The 19,387-nt window shown below is 49.8% G+C and overlaps 2 protein-coding genes across 6 annotated transcripts in view; one reads left to right on the forward strand and one right to left on the reverse strand.

The window, feature by feature from the left end:
- PPARA (peroxisome proliferator activated receptor alpha) overlaps nucleotides 1-8,972 on the forward strand; it is an 88,680-nt gene extending 79,708 nt beyond the window's left edge. Inside the window, exon 7 of the mRNA XM_058431140.1 lies at nucleotides 358-8,972. Coding sequence (XP_058287123.1) covers nucleotides 358-605 — 248 coding nt within the window. The 3' untranslated portion in view covers nucleotides 606-8,972. The remainder of the gene's footprint in view (nucleotides 1-357) is intronic.
- Nucleotides 8,973-9,174: 202 nt separating this feature from the next.
- On the reverse strand, nucleotides 9,175-15,387 carry CDPF1 (cysteine rich DPF motif domain containing 1). Of its 5 annotated transcripts, none has more exons than XM_058431831.1 (4): nucleotides 14,588-15,387; nucleotides 13,341-13,453; nucleotides 12,279-12,390; nucleotides 9,175-10,422 (listed from the first exon to the last, which is right to left on the reverse strand). In XM_058431831.1, exons 2-4 carry the CDS (start codon nucleotides 13,451-13,453, stop codon nucleotides 10,276-10,278), a joined length of 372 nt encoding a protein of 123 aa, XP_058287814.1. In that variant the 5' UTR covers nucleotides 14,588-15,387; the 3' UTR covers nucleotides 9,175-10,275. The 5 variants fall into 5 exon arrangements, with proteins under 5 accessions (XP_058287814.1, XP_058287813.1, XP_031994092.1 ...); XM_058431830.1 differs by having other exon boundaries at nucleotides 14,506-15,387; XM_032138201.2 differs by having other exon boundaries at nucleotides 12,294-12,390; nucleotides 13,576-15,387.
- Between the last annotated feature and the right edge of the window lie 4,000 nt (nucleotides 15,388-19,387).

The following is a 19,387-nucleotide window of genomic DNA, read 5'->3' on the forward strand; positions in this document are numbered from 1 at the left end:
TGGTGATTATCTCCAGAATGTACTGTTCCTCCTAATAGCTCTAATTTTTCTCCCTGACAGGTGGTCATCAGGTAAATCACAAGTGAAAAGGCCGCACCATAAGGTATACTTAGGGCACTATTGCCGCCTAGTAGTATGAATATTTAGGAAACAGTACTGGTCCTGTCTGTCCCTACTTCACCTATTGATTTTGGAAAAACCTATGTCTATCTTCCAGTCAAGTTGACAATATCTAAAGGCAGCTCAGTTTCTTTCTAAGAAAGGCCACATAAAATAGGCATGTTTGGTTCCTGAAACTGATAAGCAGTTCTTAGGTGATTATCACACTCAAACCTCTCTCTCTTCTTTCGAGACTAGATCGTCCTGGCCTTCTAAACGTAGGACACATTGAAAAAATGCAGGAGGGTATTGTACATGTGCTCAGACTCCACCTGCAGAGCAACCATCCGGACGATATCTTTCTCTTCCCAAAACTTCTTCAAAAAATGGCAGACCTCCGGCAGCTGGTCACAGAGCACGCGCAGCTGGTGCAGATAATCAAGAAGACGGAGTCGGATGCTGCGCTGCACCCGCTGCTGCAGGAGATCTACAGGGACATGTACTGAGTTCCTTCAGATCAGCCACACCTTTTCCAGGAGTTCTGAAGCTGACAGCACTACAAAGGAGACAGGGAAGCGGCACGATTTTGCACAAATATCCACCACTTTAACCTTAGAGCTTGGACAGTCTGAGCTGTAGGTAACCGGTATTCCACATCTTTGTTTTAACCAGTACTTCTGAGAACATAGAACTCAAATGTTGGGGGTAGGTGGCTAATCTCAGGACTGGGAAGATTACGGCGAATTATGCTCAATGGTCTGATTTTAACTCACCCGATGTTAATCAATGCACATTGCTTTAGATCACATTCGTGATTTACCATTTAATTAACTGGTAACCTCAAAATTCGTGGCCTGTCTTCCCATTCACCCCGCTTTTGACTATTGTGCTCCTTTATAATTCTGAAAACTAATCAGCACTTTTTAACAATGTTTATAATCCTATAAGTCTAGATGTATCCAAAGGTGAAGTATGTAAAAAGCAGCAAAATATTTATTTCAAAGACTTCACTTCTGTTTCCTGAATCTAAAGAAAGACAACGTGCTGCTTTTTAATCATAGGATGGAGAATTTTAAAGAACTGTTGGGGCCGGGCACAGTGGCTCATACTTGTAATCCCAGCACTTTGGGAGGCCGAGGCGGCTGGATCACAAGATCAGGAGATCAAGACCATCCTGGCCAACATGGTGAAACCCTGTCTCTACTAAAAATACAAAAATTAGCCCAGTGTGGTGGCACGTGCCTGTAATCCCAGCTACTCGGGAAGCTGAGGCAGGAGAATCGCTGGCACCAGGGAGATGGAGGTTGCAGTGAGCTAAGATTGCACCACTGCACTCCAGCCTGGTGACAGAACGAGACTCTTGTCTTAAAAACAAAAAACAAACAAAAAAAAAAACTGTTGGATAAGCTATCAAAATGCAGCTGTTGTTTTGTTTTTGGTTCACTGTTTTCGTGGTTGTAACTAATATGTGGAAAGGCCCATTTCCAGGTTTGCCTAGAAGAGCCCAGAAAAGAGTCTCAAGACCCCCCGCTCTGGACTGTCATAAGCTAGCACCCGTGGTAAGCAGGACAAGACAAGCTCCCGAAGCCCACCAGCTTCCTGCTCCACTCAGCTCCGTCCAGTCGACCTGAACCCACCCAGTCTGGCTGTCTGTGGGAATGGTGGTGTTCTTAGGGACAGACTGACACCTTGCTTGTCAGTGTTCCTCTGGGCCCCATTTGGCAGCTCCCGTATCTTTTGTTATGTTGCTTTTAAAGATATGATGCTTTATTATTTTAACTCTTGGTGACAGTAGATGCTCTCTGGAGCGCAGATGAGGCACATGGGACTTCATAGCCTGGGCTGGGTGGGAGCCAGTCACCCTGTGGATCGAGAGAGGGGGTAGGGTCTTCTTCAAATGGCAGTTTTTCTTCAAATGGCAGATTTCACAAGAGTTGGTTATTTTTTACAATGGTTTAGGTTGTTAAGTCTCCTTTGTATGTAAGGTAGTTTTTTCAACATCTAAAATATTTGTTTTAGCCTTCAAAACCAACTTACCAACCTCAGTCCAGCTGGGAAGGCAGCGTTGATTATGGCAGTTTGTCAAGAATATATGGACCTGGAAATACTTTCTCTCTCTGTCCACCTGGTAGATAAATTGTCCCATCAAGAATTTTCAGATCTGGACTGGAACTGCCAGGACCACCGCCTCCAGGGAGTCGCTGGGCACCTGGAGGTATCGTCGATGCCTCTCCCCCATCTTTAGAAAATCTGGCTCTTCGTAGGTCATTATTATTTTAAGAATGATTAGGATTGATAAGGGTCCCATGACCAGCATTATGAAAATGCAAGAGTGGGAAGGACACAGTGTGAGACTTCCACTAGAAAAAAGTAAAGTCAGGATTCGGACATCCTTTTTTAAAAATTACAAATTTAGTCCTGTTTTGGTTTTTGTAATCAGGCCAGGCGCCGTGGCTCACACATGGAATCCCAGCACTTTGGGAGGCTGAGGTGGGAGGATCACTTGAGCCCTGGAGTTCGAGACCAGCCTAGGCAACATAGCAAGACCCTGTCTGTATACAAAATTTAAAAATTAGTTCATCGTGGTGGCATACACCTGTAGTCCCGGCTACTCTGCAGGCTGAGGTGGGAGGATTGCTTGAACCCAGGAGGTCGAGGCTGCAGTGAGCTGTGATCTCACCATTGCATTCCAGCCTGGGTGACAAAGTTAGATTCCACCCCCTCCCACCCCCGCAAAAAAAAAAAAAAAAAAAGGTGCAATCAAAGGGCCTGTTGGCCAGCAATGGCAGCAGCAGCGGCAGGCAGTCTGCCCAAGTGTCTTAGGAACCAAAAACAAATAAAAGTGTTTCCATATATGCCACCAGCCAAGTGGCCATCCTAATTCAGAAAGAAGCTAGCCTTTGAGTGGCATGGTGCATCCGTTTCAGTATTATTTCCTAAAATGAGAAGCCCCTGTGTTGACAAGATCCAGGGGCTGGAGCCCAATGCCAAGCCTGTGTTGTCCCCAACGACCCTGCAGCTGCTCGCTCTGATGTGCCCTGTACCATTCAAGGAGACGTGGTCCAGGAAAGTGAGCCTCATGGTTTTCAGAGAAGTCACTGTTCTGTTTACATTCTCATAAAACCTGTTTAAAATGGCTCCCTGTCTCAGGCTTTCAGCAGTAACAGTAAGCTGACTGGCAAGTTCGATGTTAGCTCCCGGGACACTCAGCAGCGAAGGCAAGCATTTGGTTTTCTTAACGCCCAGCAAGACTTCCAGGGACATCTCTGGTGAAGCCAGAATGGAGACACCGGTGACCTCAGGCTGAAAGTCACTCGACATTGGTCTCTTGTGTTGATAGGGAAGGAAATCACACATTCCTATTTCTTTAAATAACAAAACCACTAATTGCCACTCAATGCTAGAATATTTTGGGTCACCTAATCATAGATTTTTCAGGGCATTAATACTCAAATATAGGCTGGTTACGCCCCAGTTCAAACAGGAACTATTAACAGAGTGCATTTCTTGCTTGCTGGGTTTCAGCAGACAGCAGCCAAAAGAACAAAAGAGATGTCAGGACAGATTCCAGGAGTGTCGGAGCACATGTGTGGCACCCGCTCCCTCTGGCAGTGAATGCAGGAAGTCGCCAACTTTACCCACTCTTCAACAAGTCATTGTTTAAACACAGTTTTTCATTTTCTCAACTTTTAATAGCAAAAAGTGCCAAAGTCCTCAGAGACCAAACAGTCTCGGTCTACTGTGCTGAGCAGGGTGAAGGCACGGCGAGGGGCTCCTCCCAGACGTGCCTCTTGTGTGCCAGCTGGCTGTGGCTCGGGAGCAGACGCAGGCCTCCCCACTGTCCAGGGGAGCCTGGCGGCGCATCCCTCCTCTCCCACCTCCTGGCACTTCCAGCTGGGTGTCCCACATGTTGGATTCTGTCCCCACCACACTTCCAGAGGCCAGAGAACTGCGCAGGCCTAAGGCCGTTTGGATGAATTGTCAAAACAAGATGCTTCCAGTTACAGTGGCAGGAGCGGGACTGGGAGCACGGGCTGACGGCTGCTGGTGCCTTTCTTCCCACCTCGCTTGCCTGTTTCCGCTTGACCTTTCCTCCAGCTCCGATGAGAAGAGTATGAAGCATCTTCCTAACGGTGTGTTTGCTATGTAAACATAATGGACGTGAAGTGGGGCAGAAACCCAGAACTCAGCATTCGAGGATGCCCAGGAGAGCCGTCCCTGTTTTAAAGAGCTGTGTTTTGTTTTGTTTTGCATTTTAAGAGCAGAGAAGGTACCCTTCTGCTGCGCTGATGCATTTCTTACACTGGGCCTTTTAAGACCCCCAGGGGAACAGCCTTCCTGGAGCATTGTCTGCAGGTTCCAGGGACAGGGCAGCCTCCCAGAGCTGAGCAAGAGCTCAAGGCATAAATGAGAGATTTGCTACCCGTGAAAACTCAACAGCTTAGCCACCACTTCCCCGCAATGGACCATGTAACGAATACCTCAGCAGGCCCTGCAAAAGGCCGTGCTAGAGCTGAGGTGCACACCCTGCAGCCTCTGTAGTTAGGGCAGGTGGGATGGAGACTCCTCGAGTGCGCACGCCTGAGCCTGCCCACACACACGGGAGCAGCATCTCGTATGACGTCTGGAAGGAACTTCGGTTGTGTGAAGGGAGCCTTGAAGATACGTGCAAAAGGTGCTACCCCAGTTTGGTGAAACTGACATTGGGCACGTATTGGGCTTAGGAGAAGCGGCCGATGGTCCCGGCCTGTAGTGACACCCCCCGACACGCCACCCCCAGCACCCCCTCTCCTTTTCACCTCTTCCTGCTGGCCATGCGGAAGCCACTTCCTCAGAGAGACCCTACCAGACGTGGATGGAAACAGATGCATCATAGCAAGCCTTGATGAAACCGTGACCTCCTAAGGTCTGTCTCCTCTGAGCTTGGACCTGTGCCTCTCTGTGTTTGGTTCCAAGCACTTCCCACCGCAAACTCCCATTTTCTAACCACTGTAGCTCTGGGCACATCTGATACTTACCAGCCGCATACATGATGGAGGGTTTTTTGGTCCTGATCCAGTGGCTACACCTGTCTTTGAAATCTCTCACCGAACTCCAGTTTTAAAATAGATTCATTGCTTCAACACAGCAAGCCCAATGCACCCAGCTAAGACTGGCTTGACTGACAGTCTGGCCTTTGGTGGGGGGCTTCCTGGGGCCTGGGCAAAGCTGGCCACCTTCAACAGCTGGTACCTCTTCAACAGTGTGGCCTTTCAAAATGCAGATGCCACCAGGAGAACGTGCCCACAGCTCACCACCTATGGATGCCATGGCTCTGGGCAGCTTTCAAAGCAGGTTCCTGTGGTCTCCTCAGCTGTTTGAGGGGGTAACAGCAAATCAGCCTCCATTTTAAAATGAAAACGCCAGCCTCCAGATGTACGGCCTGCTGGGTGTTGCTAGCCGCTGGGCCCCAGGCACGGTGCACTTTCTCCACCTCCTGCAGCCTCCCTGTTGTTTCCGGACACTTAACACCTGGTAAGTGCAAGGACAGGTGACCCAGGGGCCTGCAGCCTTGTCCTCAGCTCCCATCTCCTGGACTGCCAGCCTCACCCTCTGCAGTTAGCATGGTTGGCCTGATGCAGGGATCCTGAGGGATTACTTTTTAGACCTTCTTTCACATTCAGAAAAGTGGTATAGATTCAGGAGAGGCAAGAAAATTATGCTGTCCATAGAAGTCACCCATGAAGACTGATGCCACCACCTGAAGGCTCATGATTATTAAAAAGTGTCCATGGGAACCTCTCGTTCACAGGAGGTTTGTCTCAACACTTCCCATTTTTATGGCATTGGCATTGCCAAACATGGGGAAGTATCCGCTCTTCTCATGTTAAAAGTGGCCCAGCTTCTCTTAACTCAGTCCAAGCCGACTTGTTCAGCTGCACTGGAATTTCTTGCCAATCAAATATTTGCATCGAGCAAAGGGGACTATGTGCACCTCCCTAACGGCAGCGATGATGGCTGCTGTCATTCAAGCCCATCTTCAGACGTCACAGTCTGGAAGTGAAATGTCCACAAATATCTGTGGCAGAAAAGGCTATAAGGACCACCCAGCTGTGCTGCAGCTTTGCAGAGCAAGGAAAGATTGTGGCAAATAAATGATTAACCTGCCTCGACTGTGCTGAGGGCAACCAAGGCCATCTCACCAAAGGATTCTTCGATGCCATTAAATCATCCCGTGACCTTCCTGCTTCCGAGTCCATGGCCTTTGCCCAGGGCATGTACTCATCTGAGAGGCCTTCTGCCTACAAAGATCTAAGACTGGGTTCCGACGGTTGCAGTCTAGGTTTTTGCTGCGATTTATAGATTTTCAGGCGCCATTTTGACAGCATTCAGGAAAATGGTCATTGACCCCATAGACTAGGGTAAGAATAAAGGCAATAAATTTGGTCTGACTCAGACTGTAGGAGATCCATATATTTCTCTGGAAACCACAGTATACACTAAAATGTGAAACTGAAGGTTTTGTTAAAAAGAAAAAGATAATGAGCTTCATGCTTTGTTTAATTACATAATGATTTCCATTATGCTATTTCTGTGAAATGCAGCAGGTTCTTATACATTTCAGTGGCATGGGCTGGAAGCTTATCACAAAAAGCCATGTGTGTGGCCTTCTTATTAGAACAGAAAGAGACAGGCTGGTGCCCAAGGCTGCTGCCTGCTCCACCTTTTGCCAGCTCTGGACATCTGAGGACGTCCCTGCAGATCTGGAATGGGGCCCTCAACTGACGATTTGCTTCTCAGAATTTCAGTTTGAGACATGAGAGGTATAATCAGTTACTTTTCTCCCCCCAGAGAACCCCTTTTGTGAGGGGAGAGGAGCTATGGAATGTGGTTCAGCTGAAACACATACAACTACATCCTTTTGGAGTCCTTTGCCAACAAAAACAGACCAACAGACCAGATGGTGTCCATGTTCAATATCATGTCTTGATGGATGCAGCTGATGACCTCAAATACTTGAGTGGTCTCATGGCTGTTAGATGGATTATTTGAAAAAAAAAAAAAAGGAGAAAAAATAATTGATTTTTACATCATAGACAGCAAACTAAGACCTGGGGAGGGGGGTCAGCTTTTATTTTATTTTATTTTATTTTTTTAAGTTTGCTAGTTGGGTCAAATGTGAGGAGGGAGTCTACCTGCCACCTCTTCTCTTGCCCCTCTTCTGCCCACACATCCAGCATCAAAAATCCATTCATTTAATGAATTGATAAAGTGCCATGCAAACTGGTGCACAAACAGGCCCCCGGTCCACGCACCCTGGCTCCTAGGAACAGTGGTGACCGGGTGTGGGGGGGGGGGGCATGCTGCAGGCCTGGGACACAATCGGGCACCTTCCCCGGACCCCCAGGCCCTGGCTGTGCCTCAAGTCAGAGAGGGTCAGCCTTCAGGCCCTGGAGAGGAGTGACTGGCCGATCATTTCACAATAAAATCACTCACTTTTGGCAACTTCACTTTTTTTAAGGCACAGTCAGTTCCTTTTTCATGTACCTCACAAAAGATGAAGACCATGTAGTACTCTTTTTGGTAAGATTACAGTGTTCATGTTAAATATCACTTTTTTCTACATTGTGTGGTAAAAAGAACTATGTTAATAGCTATATCTTAAATACTATGATTTGAGTTTTTGAAAAATATCCTAATACAAATATTTTACTAACTTACAATCATACATCTAATAACAAACATTTGGATTCTTTTGAAATCAGTGTTAATGGACTCAAATTCTTAAAAGCCTGGCTCTCGACCCTATTGGAAACACAAAGGAAGCTGAACTCAAACATCTAAAATACACTGCACACACACACAGCTTTTCATTTCTCCTGAGCCATGCAGAATTTAGTTTCAATGTGGAAATCTGTTCCCTTTACCACACTGTATATGCACAGAGCACAAGAGAGGCTATCTTTAGCCACTTCCACCAGCGAGGCCTTAGACTCCAGGTTAGAGGCCACCCATTTCATATAACAGTGTTTCGCTAAAGACCCTTCACTATTCTTGTTTAGTAAATAGCTGTCTGCTCTTCAGGGAACTGTTACCTATAGGTTATTACCAAAGAACTTTGGCAATTGGAAATGTCCTGATGGAAATTATTTGCACCTGCCGGTTCTCCGGCATCCTCCGGGTGGCCCAACCCAAAGCATAAAGCAGAAACCACAGACCCCGTGAGTTTCCCCATACCTGTTTCCAATCACTTGACAAAACTTCTCGGTGCATATTGGTTACACCCTCTGGGATCCATAATGCCATTAGGCTAAAACCCTAAGGGAGAGGGCTGACAGAGACGCACACGCGAGAAGGGGGCAGATCCCGCAGCAAGGACTGGGCCCAGTCTCTCCATGTGTGCTCTATTAGTGAGTGCCTTACACTCTCAGTATTTTGGGGCTTACAGCTTCTTATTTGTGCTAAACAGGTGCAGTTCCAAAGTAGGAACTGCCACACAGGCCCCAGCATCCTCTCTCAAACTTCATACCTCTCTCCTGGTGGGGGGAGCGGGCATCCAGGACCTCCGGAATCAAGGGTGTGCAGAGAAGGGTGAAAGTAATTTTTCTAGTCACATGAACTGATTGGTTCCAGGCAATTAGAAAATGGCTATAAAATAATCTTAATTTTTAAAAAAAATCTTGGGTCTTCATTTTCCTATTAGGAGACTGAACTGACCACATGTATTGATTTATATCCTAAATATATGGGAATTTCTGTGTTTGGGATGTCCTACTGTAAGACTGATGAATGTACAGAGTTAATTTCAGGGTACAGTTTTGCCTTAATGGTTTTAAAAAATAAACTATTTTTTAAAATTTTTTGGTGAGTTTTGAGTGATGCTGCGAGATGGACTGTTTGGTCTAAAAGAACCAAGTCCCCAGCTGTGGGGTCTGCCCTCCGCCAGAACAGTCCCTGCACCCCTCATGGAGGCTGTCTCCACCTGCAGAGTCCCTTTTGTGTCCTTCAGCGTACAGAATGGATCAAGGACAATGTGGCTCCAGAATATGACATCCTTTCATCTGAAGTCACATACAACGGAAACTTTTAAAGCAGTGGGCATCTTACAATCCATCAGTGCACACGTCAGTAAAAACTCTTTATTCATTCCTTTATGTGATAGTTGGCCTTGAGTAGTTACAAAGACAGAGCAGTTCCTGCCTCTCAGAACTCCAAGCAGACATTCCAGACCTCACAGATCAGTGTCCCACCAGCTGCTACCCTGGAAGCTTCAGGGAGATGGGGAGCCTGGAGTAGGGGGTGCTGCAGGAACCCCCAACAGGCAGTGGGGCCGGGCTTCGCAGGCACCCAGGGCTGAGTTTGAGATGGCAGGGGGCAAGCAGGCAGGCAGCGGGACGGTCTTGAGGTGTTGGGTGAGGGCAGGAAGCCCACAGCATTCCTGACTTGGAGTTGAGGGAGACAGAACAGAGGGGCCCGAGCCAAAGCCAGAGCCTGAGGGAACTGGAGAGTCTAGAAGCCAGCACTCAGCTTCCCAGGAGACTCCAACCATTGCCGGGCCAAGTGCCCAGGGAGAACGTCGGGTATCCAAATGCTTCAGGGGAAGATTCCTTTTCCAAACATGAGCTGGTTCTTTGGGTTTTTAATTATAAACATAATACATGGTCAAAGTTCAAAACATTTTCCAAGCCCCACATTAAGGATATGAAGTAAAAATTCTATCCCCCTCTAGACCTTCCAGACTGGCTCCAGAAGGCAGCTGCTGTCAGTGATTTTCCTTACAGAGAGACCACTGCAGCCACCTACAGTGCACCATGGCCCTGACACAGTGTGGCATCTCCCCTACACGCACCTGCACGCGGCCTCTTAGGAGCTGCCCCGCTGAAGGAGGTCATCTCTCTCAGTCACATCTGAGCAGCGCTCACTCAGGCCTGGGCCCTGAGGGGCATGTGGGGGCACCTGGCCGGGTTCCTGGCTATGTCCTGTCTGGCATCTGCCTTTGGGCTACCCTCTTGCTACAGCTCCCTGGGCCTGTGGCTGCTCCAAGCTGGACTCCAGCTCTTCTGGGCTGCAGTGCTGCTCCCAGTGGTCCAGAAACAAGGCCAGGCATGGCAGCTCCCAGCTCAGCAGCATCCCTGGCGCAGGCTGGCCCAGGAGCTCTGTGCAGGGTGCTGCCTGATGACCCAGCCCCGGCTGCACTCACGTCCGAGAACCGGGCTGGCTGGGGGTCCTCTTTGATGGAACTTTCCTTTTCTCCAAGTCTTGCCGAATTTCCTGAGGAAAAGCACTGATGTTCTCCTGGACACAAGGGAGGCAGAATCTCTTAGAGTAGAATAAACTGCATTCCTGAAAGAAGCGGACAAGGATGGAGGCTGAGTATCCTGGGAACACGGTGCAGCTCCTCCCAGGGGCCAGCCCTTCCCACACTTGGGAGGCTGGGCTGGGGCCCCAGCATGCACAGTGTGGGCATGTGGCCAGAGCTAGATCAGCAAGAGGGAGAGCCTGGCCTGAGGGCCTGGCAGGGTGTCCAGGAGAAAAGCAATGCAGGCCTGGGCTACCCTGGGTGGGAACAGCTGGGATGGGACAGAAAGACCCTGGGGCCTGCTCTGCTCCATCACGGGGCAGTGACAACAATGGAAAGCTGGAGCACAGGCCATGCCCAGAAAATCCCAGAGTCCTCCCCTCCCAGCTATCACAGCAGGAACAGTGGCCACCTGGTGCTGGGAGCGGCAGGAGACAGGAAGGACAGCCCCACAGACCAAAGACGCCGTGGACGAGCCAGCTAGTCTGGGCAAGAGGCCAGAACTGTCCAGCCATGTCCTCTCTCCTCTCTCTTACAAACTAGAACTCCCGAGATTCATCACGGTGCACAGCATATGGCTAAGGATGACATTCCCCAGCCCCATCGCCATGTGACTCAAGCTGGTCAGGGGTGTCAGCAATCGTGTGTGCCACCTCCTGGTCATGCCCTTTGAAGGAAAGGACTGTGCTCTCACATCCCTTCCCACTGCCTGGGATGCAGATACAATGGCGGGAGCTGCCACAGCCACAAGGGACCCAAATGGAGACTCTGCTGAAGACAACAGGGGTGCCCTTCCAGCCAAGGCCACCAGTTCTGGACTCTTATACAAGAGAAAGTAAGTAAATAACTATTTGCTTTACTTAGGCCACTCTTATTTGTGGTGTCTGTCTGTTCTTAAAGCTTAGTGTGCTCGCAAACATAAGGCTGCCCTCCTGCAGTTCTTAGAAAAGACGCTTTGCTGTGGAGATCCACTCACTAACAACCTACTGTTTAAACAAAGCTGAAGACTTGTGGTACCTGCATGCGCCCCCCACCCCCGCCACCCCGCTGCTCACAATAGAGCAGCCCAAGGCCAAGGTGTTGCATTCAAGACCTCCACCTCCCCACCCGGCCCACCCACCTTCGCAGTCTTCCTTTCCCAGCTTCTCCTGGACCGCCAGCTCCTCTATGAGCCTCAGATACTCCTATGCCACACTGCGGAGGCTCCTCCCACCCTGGCCCATCTCATACCCCTGGCTGTTGACACAGCTCCCCTTTGCGTGTGTCGACCTGTGGCAGATGCTCAGGGACATCTCAGACTCCGGGGTCACTCTGAGTACACTGGCCACGCTGTGAAAGCCACACTGCTCCACTTCCATCCGTCCGTGGGTTTTCAGCTACCCAGGTGAACCTGGCCCACCCAGCCTCCCTGAAGCTCAGTTCCCTCATCTATACAATGGGTGGAATATAATACTGCTTTACCTAAGTTAGGGGCAGGACTGAATGAAGCCTCAGCAGTAAAACAGGTCCCAAGCACAGGACCTGGCACACAACAAGTGCTCATGAAAGGACAGTCCCTTCTCCTGGGAGATCCCTTCAAGAACATCTAGAAAGTAAGTCACCATCCTGGTGAGAGGGAGCACAAGGACTGTCTGCACTGTTGGTGGGAAGAAGAGGAACCCTGAGGGGCCAACTGGGGTGGGTGCGGAGCCACCAAGAACCTATCTCCATTCCTACACCAGGCTGAGACCCTCTAACTGACCCCAGCTTGCCCTCTCACCTCTCCCCTTCATCAGCTGAGGGGCCCCATCTATAATGGGGTGAACCAGCTGGTCCCTCCCTCCCAGCCCTCCCTACCCAGGGAGAGCTCCAGGATAACCACAGCAAGGACAGGTGGCCCCAGCCCACACTGCTTACCCACCGGGCCCACACACACCAGCCTGCTGCACAAACTGCAGCGCGAGCCGAGGACCAGGAATCTGTCCTTGTCGGAGGTGAAGGGATCCTTCATGACATAGCTTTCCTCCAGGAGGCTGCAGGAGAGTGATGCCAGCGTCAGAATAGCTCAGATCTCTGATGTCGGAAAATCAGCCATGAGCTATGGCCGGGCAGCAGCAGCCTGGACCTCCGCAGGGCCTGCACAGCTGCGTGGGCTCATCAGGGCAGGGGACTAGGCCACCCGTGCTGCAGGGCAGTGACAGAAAGGATAAGCAACTGGGGGCCACACTGGCACTGAAATTGAACCTGCTGTCACCTCTGAAACAGCTATGGTAGAGAGAACCCCTTGTTCTCAGCCAAAAGCAGGGCTGCTGCAACATGGGCCCCCAGACCCTGACTGATTCACCAGAGTGGGGGCACAAGGCTGCCATCTGAATACCCCAGGCCTCCCTACACCCCAAGCCACACCCTCACAGCCCCTGGAAGCCAGCTGGCCTCACGCTACACATCAGAATGAGACCACAGGGTGACATGATGACACTCAGGCTCCTGCTCAGCAGAGGGACCACAGCCAGAAGGGAAAAGCCATGCCCCTGCCACTGCATCCCATGTGAGTAACACACCGGCCGGCTTTCCAACAAAGTGGCATTTGATGAAGGACAAGCTGGAGGTCAAGAGATAAGCCCCTGGACCTACTGGCTCTAATCCAGGTCTGCAAGGGAGACAGGCCTCCCATTAAGAAAGTGTCACGGCAAGGGTGCAGCCCCAAAGGGGGAGGCCACCACAGGTCCCCCAGCTGCTGAGCTGCTCCCCCACAGCTAGAGCAGGTATTGGACTCTGGGCTAGGTGTGGAGGAAAGTTCTGGAAGAGTCAGACCTCAAGCCTTGCCCAGGCCTCCAGAGATTACACTGGAAGCATTCAGAGCCTGGCCAGGGTGGGGCCTAAAGCTCCACACCCGAGCCAGCTGTCAGACCTAGGCACAGCACCCAGCAACCAGCACTGGGCACAGGCCTCCCCGGCACTGGCCCAAAAGGCATGGACTCACACCATCGACTGGGTGTTGGGGGGCTTCTGTCCCACATAGCTGTACGGAGCTGTCAAGGTACAGAGTTCACACTCAAACACTCCCAGAGGACGGGACTCTGCATGGGACGCCATCTGCAAGATCAAGAGATGGGGTGTCCCTGGGTCACAGGCTTTCTCAGGAATCCTGCCCCTTTCCCAGCTATGAAGACCCTAATGATACAGTTCTAGGACAGTTTCCTGCCTCCCCACCGTACCCTTTTCTCTATCCCCAGCTGAAACAGGTTTTCACCGGTGCCCAGAGTGACAGGATTTGCTGTCCATATTCCAGTGGTTTAAGGTTTTTGTACTGCTAGAGAGAAGGATCTAGACAGGATCTAGCCGGAGCAGCCATCTCTTCTTCCAGGTCTGCACCACGGTAAAAGCTTTCTGGTCTCTGCTCTGCCCCATTCTTAACCACAAGCCCCCAGTGAACACTGGTGGAGAAGAGCCCAGAGTGGGTGCAAACTCTCCTGTTTCTGCTGCTCTTAGAAGCTCTGTGTCCTCACACTAGTCCACACGTGCTATACAGCATTTCATTAAAACTGTCTTCTTGGCTGGACGCAGTGGCTCATGCCTTTAATCCCAGCACTTTGGGAGGCCAAGGCAGGCGGATCACGAGGTCAGGAGATCGAGACCATCTAGCCAACATGGTGAAACACCGCCTCTACTAAAAATACAAAAAATTAGCCAGCCATGGTGGCGGGCGCCTAGTCTCAGCTACACGGGTGGCTGAAAGGCAGAATGGCGTGAACCGGGGAGGCAGAGCTTGCAGTGAGCCGAGATCGCATCACTGCACTCCAGCCTGGGACACAGCAAGACTCCATCTCAAAAAACAAACAAAAAAACTGTTTTCTTATCTGCTTGTATGGAACCCCCTTCTCATGTTCATGGTTGGGTCTTGGAGACCTCTCTTTCCTTAGATTTCTGGCTAAATGGCTGCCATCTGATGGGTTCATCAAGTTATGATTTTGCTGATACCCAGCTCCTTCTTTGACTATGGAATCAAGTACGACATTATCAGCTGGCCCCTAGCTCTTGGCTGTGACCTCCCCTCGCCTTAACTGAGCGTGGTGTATAAAGGCGTATCAAATGCGATGGCACCCCACTGGGTGACCCCAGATGCAACTCCAGGAAGCATGGGTTACCAATGACTTTAAAAGTCTGGTCCGGTGCAGTTGCTCATGCCTGTAATCCCAGCACTCTGGAAGCCAGAGGAGGGCGAATTACCTGAGGTCAGGAGTTCGAGACCAACCTAGCCAAAATGGCGAAACCCCATCTCTACTAAAAGTACAAAAATTAGCCGAGCATAGTGGCGGGCAACTGTAATCCCAGCTACTTAGGAGGCTGAGGCAGGGGAATCACTTGAACCCAGGAGGCAGAGGTTGCAGTGAGCCGAGATTGTGCCACTGTACTCCAGCCTGGGCGACAGAGCGAGACTCCTTCTCAAAAAAATAAAAATAAAAATAAAAATAAAAAAATTAGCCGGGCGTGGAGCGGGCGCCTGTAATCTCAGCTACTCAGGAGACTGAGGTAGGAGAATCGCTTGAGCCCGGGGGGCGGAGGTTGCAGTAAGCCAAGATCGCGCCACTGCATTCCAGCCTGCGCGACAGAGCGAGACTGTCTCAAAACAAAACAAAAGTTACGATCCGATCGCGGGTGTGCGTGAACCTGATCCCGCTTCTTTTCTGCACACCGGGGCGTCCTAGGCCCCTGCCGAGGCTCCTGGGGGCGACGCCTGTGAGCAGGGACGGCTGAGCGGGTCCGGGGGTGCTGGTGGTCCCCGCGAGCCTCCGAGTGCCCTCTCTCGCCCCAGCGCTGCCCGAGGTCGGGGGGACAGTCCCGTGAGGCCCACACCCCGCTCCTCGGTCCCGTCCCCAAAGCTGAGAGCGGCTGCGCCGACTCCTGGCGCTTGGAACCCAGCAGGCCACGCCGGCGCGGAACTCAGTCCCGGCGAGCGGGAAGCACCCTGAGGCAGCGCAGGGCCGGGCCGCAGCGCGCTCGAACTCACCACCGCCCAAGTCGCGCGGGTTCTGCGTCCAAGGCGCCTGCGCGGCCCCGCCCCACGGCGGCCCGGCCAACCCCGGTGCAGTCGCAGGCGCAGGCGCGGTGGTTTTCAGCCTCCGCCTTGCTTTTCCGGTGGCCGCGGTCCCCCGCGCGGGTTCTGGCTCTGAGCTTCAGGGCAGTCCTAGAGGCTGGGCTCCGTGCTCAGGGACGTCGCGTCTGGCCGTGCGCTGCCGGAGTGCGCGGGCCTGGCCTGCTGTCCTCGCCGCTGCGAGGCGCTTAGCTTCTTTCTGAGTGTTCCACCGGGTTCGACAGGGTCGAGGTCGCCGGCGCTAGGCCCCCGGATAGCTGAGGGGCGCGAGGGCGCCTCCAGTCTCCCACCCGCTCTCCCGCGCCGTGGACTAGGCTGCCAGTGTACCCCACCGGGACGTCCACCCCCGTACGCAGGAGGGGGTGTGTCGGCCCAACGGAGTCTCAGGACCTGTCCTCGCTCCTCCAAAGCCCACGTGGCCTGCGGCGGCCCTCGGATTTGCACCACGTTCTCCTTTAGCCTCCCGGGCCTCTCCGCTGCCCCTCGCCTCCAGGCACCAGCCACACCTACTTCCCTCTGTTCCCGCCCGTGGCCTCTGACAGGCCGTGCCCTAGACCCGAAATGCCCGCCCCACTCCTGGAGCCTCCAGTGTGTGAGAGGCACCTTTCCCTGGGGTCAGGGGCCCGGACTCTGAAGCAGGCCTGGCTTCGCCTGTGGGCCTCAATCCTCCCAGCTGGAGTCCCTCGCCCCAGCCGCAGCGGGCCTTCACCTGTGCTATGGGGACGACAGGGTGGCCGCCCTCCTTCCCCCAAAGGTTTGAGGGTTTTGCTCCACGCGGGAGAAGGTCTGCCTGTGTCACCAGCCCGCAGCCTTTCACATGCTGTTGCGTTATCGGGCCCTCTGTGACCTTTCCCTAGGCCGAGGGGTGCTTCGTCTCTGTTCCTGAGAGACCAGAATTTATTCTTGGTTTGTTAAGCCACATTTGTAGGAATGTTGCCAAGTTGCAGCAGGCTGGGGGGTCTAAGACTTGCTCCTTTGGCTAATTGAGAAGTGAGGATATAGAAGGCATTTTAGCACTAATGGAAACCAGAACCACTCTTAGACCTGGGCAAGAGGGGCCCCAGAAATTAGCAAGCAATTAGCAAGCAGCTGGATTTCGATGACCTCCATTGTGCTTAGAGCAACGGCATTCGACTCGTTGGATCATTTCAAAGATGACATACTGGGTTGTTTTTGTTTCTGGAGGTGTCTAAAGATGGAACATCTTGAAGCATTTTGAATTTGACCTGTGACTACCCTCAGATGCAATGATGGTAACCCCATGAGTGCTGTTAAAGCAATTTGACTTATTGTAGACCGGTTAACACATGAGATGCATTAAAAGAGTTAAGTGAAATAATAGGCAGCATTCAAAGAGCAAATCATGGTCTTTGGCAGAAAGTAGAGTTAATTTTGTATTTGAGGTGTCCAGTTATTAAAATTAGAAAAAGCTTTAAAGAATCCAAAAGGATTTAAAATATTGCGTAAAGTTTTAGGAGAAAATGGTTTCCGAAAAGCAACTGCATATGAAATAAGCACTAAAATGACATTGAAGTACAATGTAAGAAAATCGGAACTAGAAGCATTTGCTGGAGTCTGAAGAAAAAGATTTATGTATGAATGATTCTGAAACTAACTTCTATAGAGACTATTTTCCGGCGATGGTAGATCAAGGTATAGATTGTACTGAAGAGAGAGATTCAAAGTGAGTAACCTACCGCAGTTTTCAGTTTTCTTGATAATACCCCAGCAACGTAAAAGAAAAACGTAAGAAATCCTATATGGATCTAAATGTAAGAAACGATGATAATGGTGAAATAATAACACTATTTTATATAATGAAAATATTGTGTAATATTTCTGCAATCATGATAATTTTTCATATGCGCCCTTTCTACAGTGTTTAAACATGATATCAACAGTCATGGTTCAGTTCTACATAGAAAGCTTTAAGAATTTATTCATAATTCGTTACCACTCTCAGCAGAGTCAAGTTTCTCCCAATTGAAATAACTAAAAACTATCTGAAAGTATACTGACTCAGGAAGGTTTGTCTAATTTGGCACTACTGTCAAAAGAATGCAATTGCGTGAAAATCTTCATTAGTCGTTCTTCTGAAATGAAGACAAGAAAAACATTTATAGAAGAAATAACAATTTATGCATTATGTGATTATGTATGTCTTTATTACCCATCCAAGCATTAGCGGCCAATCAACAATACCTAGAGGTACACAATAAAAATTAGCTATCTTTAATATTTTGCCAATTTTCAGCTGTATTAAAACCATAGTTTTACACATAATTTTGAATTCTGTTTTATGAAGGTGTATTTGTCCAGGTAAGTGGATATAAATATTTTATGTAACAGTTTGTAAGCTTTTAAATATTTAGACATACAGAGATTTGTAGTCCTGCCCTAGGCTCCACAGATGCTAGGGGTGGGCTCGCTGGGAAAAATGCATATATGTTGTGGCAATACTTATAAAATGTTGTATGGATGTATTCTTAAAAGATTATCACAATATCAGATATTGCACATTGTGTATTTAGGTGAAGACTGAAAGAAAATCTGAAAATCAGAAGGAATTGAATGCAGATAAAAATCTAGAGCTAAAATATTGCTAATAGCAGCAAAAGGGGGTACTGTGGAAGAATAACTTCTTATGTACCCCACTTCATTTCACTAAATATCCTATTCGCCCCGTTCTCCATTTCTGCCAGTAACATGGAAGTCTAAAGGCTTGTATTTTGTTTCTAGTGCTAACTAATGAAATTCCAGAAGTGGGCCTTAAAAATGCAGTCTTCATAATTAACAATAAATGTTGAGATAGATGAAGGGCATATATCCCCTTCTCTGTACCTACAGCAATGGAGCTTTCTCTGCATATAAAACTTGTTTTTATTAAATATTAAATACTACTCTGAGTATTTAATAAGGGGCTAAATTGAGAACAAAACCAGGAATATCCATCTTGTTGTTCTGTGCAACAGAGATAGTGGGAGGGTATTCGTGACTATAGCCAATTATTTTGGAATAGTCCTACCCTATGCCTGGAAGTATAATGAGAACAAGAGTCTTAAAAGACTCCTTTAGGCTGGGCGTGGTGGTTCATGCCTGTAATCCCAGCACTTTGGGAGGCTGAGGCGGCGGATCACTTGAGGCCAGGAGTTTGAGACCAGTCTGGCCAACATGGTGAAACCCCATTTCTACTAAAAAATAGAAAAATTAGCTGGGCGTTGGTGGGGGCACGCCTGTAGTCCCACCTACTCGGGAGACTGAGGCACCAGAATTGCTTAGTCCCACCTACCTGGGAGGCTGAGGCACCAGAGTTGCTTGAACCCGGTGGGCAGAGGTTGCAGTGAGCTCAGATCTTCCAGCCTGGGCAAAAGAGCAATACTCCATCCCCCCCCAAAAAAAAAAGACTCCTTTAGAAATCGTTGTTATGGGCCGGGCGCAGTGGCTCATGCTGTAATCCCAGCACTGGGAGGCCAAGGCAGGTGGATCACCTGAGCTCAAGATTTTGAGACCAGCCTGGCCAACATGGCGAAACCCCATCTCTACTAAAAAAAAATGCAAAAAATAGCGGAGCGTGGTGGTGCACACCTGTAGTCCCAGCTACTTGGGAAGCTGAGGCAGGAGAATTGCTTGAACCCAGGAGGCAGAGGTTGTAGTGAGCTGAGATCGAGCCACTGCACTCCAGGCTGGGCGACAGCGAGACTCTGTCTCGAAAAGAAAAAAAAGAAAAAAAAAAGAAAAAAGGACACCTCCAACCCAACACACACACAAATTGTTGCTCTGTCCTGTGAAAATGGCCTTCAAAAGAAACCTGAATTTTTGTTACTTGATACCTTGTCCTCCTGATAATGGTATAATTGGCATCTCTTTGTTTCTAAACTGTGTAAATACCTGTCGTCACTCTAACAAATTAGAAGAAAACCCCTCGTACTCTCTTT

The sequence above is a fragment of the Hylobates moloch genome, unplaced genomic scaffold (assembly GCF_009828535.3).
Source record: "Hylobates moloch isolate HMO894 unplaced genomic scaffold, HMol_V3 SCAFFOLD_19, whole genome shotgun sequence".
NCBI classification, from domain to species: Eukaryota; Metazoa; Chordata; class Mammalia; order Primates; family Hylobatidae; genus Hylobates; species Hylobates moloch.